This window comes from Myotis davidii, unplaced genomic scaffold (genome assembly GCF_000327345.1).
Source record: "Myotis davidii unplaced genomic scaffold, ASM32734v1 scaffold185, whole genome shotgun sequence".
Taxonomy (NCBI): Eukaryota; Metazoa; Chordata; class Mammalia; order Chiroptera; family Vespertilionidae; genus Myotis; species Myotis davidii.
The window spans coordinates 2,644,787-2,650,513 of NW_006297811.1; the positions used below are offsets into that span (position 1 = coordinate 2,644,787).

The 5,727-nt window shown below is 39.2% G+C and overlaps 1 protein-coding gene across 1 annotated transcript; it reads left to right on the plus strand.

The window, feature by feature from the left end:
- Nucleotides 1–4,025, plus strand: RIPPLY2 (ripply transcriptional repressor 2; the record flags this gene model as incomplete). The annotated part of the gene is made up of 3 exons (XM_015570287.1): nt 1–249; nt 576–631; nt 3,754–4,025. Coding segments are annotated over 3 exons (453 nt in total), but the record flags the coding sequence as incomplete, so codon positions are not given.
- Between the last annotated feature and the right edge of the window lie 1,702 nt (nt 4,026–5,727).

A 5,727-nucleotide genomic window follows, 5' to 3' on the forward strand; every position in this document is an offset into this window, starting at 1 on the left:
TACCGCACCCTCCAGCGCCTGCCTCTCCAGCTCCTCCTCTCCGCTCCCGCCCTCCATTCCTCCTCCCCTCCCCTCCACCCCATTTCCCCCGGGTCCACGCTCGGCTGCGATCGGTTCTGCCGAGTCTGGGCTCACGTCTCCTCTGCGCGCCTTTGCTCCCCACTCCGCAGATCCGGAGGCTTCTGGAGACCGTGGATTGACGCACGAGGAAAGCAGGAGGAGGAGGCCCCGCACGACGCCGAGGAGGTGGTGAGTGAGCCGCGCGTGGCTGGCCGCGCCTCCGAGGGGCGCAGATAGTTCTCCAGGGCTGGGAACGCCGGCCCGAGGGAGACACGCGCCCGGCCAGCCCCTCGCTTAAGATCGCGCCTGCTGGTGGTCCTGCGGTGGTCCTACCCGTGGCCCTGTTGGTGCTGATGAGCGAGAGCAATTGCGACACGGGGATCGGGCCAAGAGCGAGGCTGCAGAGAGCCCTGGGGTCACTTTCCCTGAGGGCGCGAGGAAGACTTGGTCCCGCGAGTTTCCAGGTTCTAGAAAAAGGTGAGTGATAACTATGATTCATCTCCTTACGTCTCCAGATGCCCGGGATGACCGCAGCCTCTGGAAAGATTTCGCGATACAGGCACCCAGTCAGGTGAGTGACAGGCCAAACCTAAGGTCTCCTGCTGCTCCAGCCCCTGGAAAGAGCCAGGGACTTGGCACGGCCCAGCTCTCAGCAGCTGGTCCTGCAGTTTTTCTATTGGAAAATCCTGTAGGTAGTATCTTCAAGGTTACTTTATCTTCCCAGTCCCAGAGGTCTTTTAACTCAGCGAATCGAAAAATGTAGGCGCTCACACTCTCACTTAGAAGAACTGTTAATCAGCGCATACTGGGTAAGAGGCTTAAGGAATGTTGTATAAATAGGGAAAGTGGACGATGATATAGTAAAAGTTGAACGTTGACATCTTGTGTCTGCAAAAGTTGTTTGCTTTTTAAGGTCAAGGGGTCCGAATGCAATTGACTTCACACCAGGCAAAGTGTATATGTTCTTATTCTCCTGCAAACCAGAAGGAAGAAAGATGTTCACAGTTGCAGTTTCATAGCAAAGGGAGCAAAGGGAGCTTGCTACGTAGGAGAAAATGGAAATGCGATGGAAATTCTAAAGGTCCCTGAGGGTCATAAAAGGGATCACAAGTTGTAGGGCATAACAACGAGGAGCTAGTTTCCTATTCTAATCACAGAAAGTCAGCCTTTCTGTAGGATTCTCTGTAGCTTTTATTCGGGTAAAAGGTTAATTTTGCAGTTTGCCTGCTTCAGAGAGCTGTTAGGTGAAGAGCTATATGATGTTTGTAACTCCCCAGCCTGGCTATGTGTTTATAGATAACATGTTGCTTAATTTCCTGCCATGTGCTAGCACTAGTGCAGGACACAGGAAAAAAATAGTCATGGCCCCCTGGGAAGCGTTTTGAGAGAGTTCAGTTGGGTCAGTGTTACACTTCAGGGAGTGGGGAAAAGTCAGGAAAGTGTATTATAGGTTGTGGTCTTCAAGTTAGCCAAATGTTTGTAGGTGGGGAAGGCAGGGCCAGAAGAAACAGCATAGGGAGAGAGATAACAGCATAGGGAGAGGGTCATGGAACAGCATGGCTCCTCTGGGAGCATCAAGTTGCTGGAATTTGGGTGTGTGAAGCTGTGGTCATTCCAGCAAGGACCTTGGTGCAGAGTTTTGCCTTGATCCTGTAGGTAGTATTGGGGATTACTCAAAAGATTTTAACCGGAAGAGTAGTGTGATCAGATTTATATTTCAGAAAAATCACAAAGGAAATGGTATATACTAGCAGTCTTAGAACACCAACGTGAAATTGAAAGGCATTGCAGTTGTTCAGACAAGAATGATAAGGAGCCATTCGAAGGCTTTGGGTGTGGGATGGGACTGGGTGAGTTTGGGGTATACCTAGATGACAGTAGATTTAGGCTTATAATGTACTGGATATGGTAGATGAAGAAGAGGTAAAAAGACAGAATGGTTCCCTAGTTTGTGGCTGATGACCAGGTTGAATGCTGTACTCACAGATTGGAAATTAGGGCTAAAACAGATTTGGGGAGCAAGATAATGGGTCCAGTTTTCCATTTAAGGTATTTAATGTGCCTATTAATGTGGGATTGCATCCCAGTGGCAATGTCCATTAGGGAGCTACCTATGTAATTCAGGGACTCATCATCAAGTTCTTAAGTGGAAAGGCAGACTTGGGAGCTTTGGTAAATGAACAGTTGGAGAAATCATGGCAGTGGGTCAGTCATTCTGGGGAGTCCAAGAGAGGAGATGATCACTTGTGATAAAACCATGGGGGAAGGCCAGTACCTAACCTGTATACAGAGAAAGAAGCTCCACAAAGGAGACAGAGAAGACTTATCCAGAAGGGGAATTCAGGAACGTAGGGGGTGCCTGGAAGAAAAAGGGCCAGTGGGAAATTCTGGGGAGGATATGGTAACAATTAAACAGGAGTCTTTGTGTTGAGCAATTCCAGAAACACATTAAAAAAATCTATTTGTTTCGTATACAAGCAATTCTTTCCTATTCTGAACTACTGTAGAATTATGTTTGCACTTCTCTTATTTTACTTTTTAAAATTTCTATCTTGAGCAGTATTATGTGTTTCTAATTCTTTTTACTCAATTGTCAACTTCTTGAGGGTAGGGATTGTGATTTATTCCTCTTTTAATTATGAATTATGTCCAGCATAAGAAAGCACTGAAATATTTATTGAATGACTGCATCATTAAAGGTTACTAATTTGACACCAAAATTGTAAACTATTTTTTACCACATTGCTAAAAACAGTTATAAACTACATTGCCTATTTTTTCTTTTGCCTTTTAAAATGGAGTATACTGAGCATAATGTACCATCTTTTTGTTAGAATCACTCTATTATATGAGTTCATGGGGCTATTTACACTGAAATGACTACACTGTTGTTGGACATTCAGCCTTATCTCTACTCTTTTCTTTTCCTTGGATGAAAAATAATAGATCAGATGACAAGTGTAGTATTTTTCAAATATTTGAAATTCTGAGGTAAACATGTTTACATGCGAATTATTTGTATGAAACCAGTGTCATTCTAATTCTCAATATGGTGTCCCAAATTTGATTGGATGGAGAAAGGGAAGGGAGATGGGATCAAGATTGGGCTCAGAGGTAACCTTGTTGTACCTCAAGTTGTGAGCGCATAAGCAAACCTTTAAAAATAGTGCTTTTGTACTTTTCTAAACTTACATTGGCTACATCTGTAAGAGTTAAATGTGTGAGCTTTAAGCAAGATTCTTGGTAATTTCTGCCTCTGTGTAAGGGCATAACATTTTATTGTTTTTATGAAGCTGTCAGAATTTCTAGTGTAATGGTAGGATTCATTTTTTCCCCCTAAGATATTTGGAAATTGGAAGATAAGCCTGTTTTTTTTAAGAATAAATATATCTATAATGCCTGGAGTAAGCTAAATATTGATCTTAGGTTTACACAGGGTTTAGTGTGAATTTGTTTGACTCAATTTACAACTTGGATAAAGATTTAAAATAATCAACCAGTTATTGATACTTTGGCAAGTAGACTCCATGAAAGCTGTGATAGTAGCATTTTAAACCTACATCTTAAGACTGTGTCTAAGTGCATAAATTAATTGTTAAAAATACATGGAGTTCTTGACTTTGAACATTTCATGAGTAGAAGGATTCTAAATATAAAAAAGATAAAGTGTATTATGTTGTCTGCTTTTTTCAGACTATTTTGGCCAAAATCAAAGTGTTATGATTACTTATATCAAGAAGCAGAAGCTCTTCTGAAAACTTTTCCAATTCAAGCCACAATTTCATTTTATGAAGATTCTGATAGTGAAGATGAAATTGAGGAACTGGTCTGTGAAAATTAATCTGATTAGTTACTTTTGATGATATTAAACATTTGTAGGATTTCAATTTAGTGTGCAAATATATCATAATTCTTTAAATTTATTTATTTGTATGTAAATTATTAATAAAATGAATATTTTGTAAGTACTATAGTAGTTGGGCCTTTTCTTTAAATCCCTACACTGTTATTCAATGCTGGAATTTAAAAATAGGTGCCATTTACAAATATCTTGATTGTACTGTAAACATTTGGAGCTTACAAAAGATAATTTTGATCTCAAACTATGAAGTTTATCTCTAGTAATAATTTTGCAAAATTTAGTTATACTTTTGCATAGAATGACAATATTTTCAAACTGAATCTTGTAACATCTATTTCCTATCGATTTCCATTGGATATTGTAGTTACAGATGAATATTATTTGATAATGAAGAAAATCACCTTATGTCCCAATTACACATTATTATTATGTATTTGCTAGCAGATGGTTAAAAACACTTTAAATCATTGTCTGTAATTGAGAATGGGAATTAGTGTCAGGACTATTAAATTTTAGGCATTTTTAATGAATGATGAGTCAAGTAATTCTCTCTTTAATACTCTTCTGCTGTTTTTAAATCCAGTAATAAAATAGCATGGGTGTTCAATACTTATGGCGGTACATTGAGGAATCCCTAGAATTAAAATGTCTAAATGGGCATTACTTACATGGAGTCTAAAAAGTGCAGCCAAAAGGTCAGAGTTTGATAGTGTTTTTTCCACTTTCTCTCCAAGGGGGAATTGGGGCAGATACGAAACATTCTCAAACGACATCACCTTCCCTTGCTCTAGTTTTCTGCTCTGATATTCTCATGAAAGCATTTTCTTATGGAAAGAGAAATAAGAAATTCTCAGTGATTGTCATTTTAAAGTAGATTTATAGAAGAATACAACTCTTTTAATGTGAGAGAAAAAGAGTACTTTGCAAGGTAAAGGTAACAATAAACTATGGTAATGAATGAAGTTCCTTTTAGCTCAAATACAATTTTTTTCACAATAAACATTTCAATTGCAAATAAAGAATGTTTCTGCAATATTTCAGAACAATAATAGGCAGAGGTAAAGGTCTGAGATGGTTACCTAGCTAAGAAATGCCTCTTACTTGAATGGCTACTTACATTTCCTCGTTTTCCTGTCTAATTGAAAAAAGTGACAGACATTAATATACAGACACTTTAAGGACAAGGCAATTGAAATAGGGCAAGTTCAAACCATAGTTCAGACTCAGGAAAAGTTAGTAATGGAATGAGGCTGTGGAGAGTTATTTAGAACTATATTTCTTCCGAAAACTTTCTCCCTGCACTGCATTCTGTTCTCAGATGTGTGTGTTCCCCAAGGAAAATACTCATCAGGTCTCCAATCTGAAACCTTGAGACTTAGAGACTGTTGTTTACCTGCATGATATTTGTGCTTCTCATCGATATGTTGGAATAGTATGAAGAACCACTGGCATTTATTGAGTGCCTTCTTTTATGTTTTTTCTTTTTGATTAAGGTATTACATATGTGTCCTTATCCCCCCACAATATGATGTATCTCAAAATCACCATGCTGAGTGAAAAAAGCTGGATGCCACCAAAGAGTGCCTATTTATATGATACCATGTATACAGAATTTAAGAAAATACAAATTAATTTATATACCCAAGGATATGTTTGAGTGCCTTCTTTTAACCGGGCACTGTTTTATGTAGTTTGCATCATCTTATTTAATCCTTACTAAAACATAAATTCATTATGCAGATGGGAAAATCAGGCTTTGAGATACTAAAGTACCTTGCATAACCTGACTCTTAAATACTGCAATG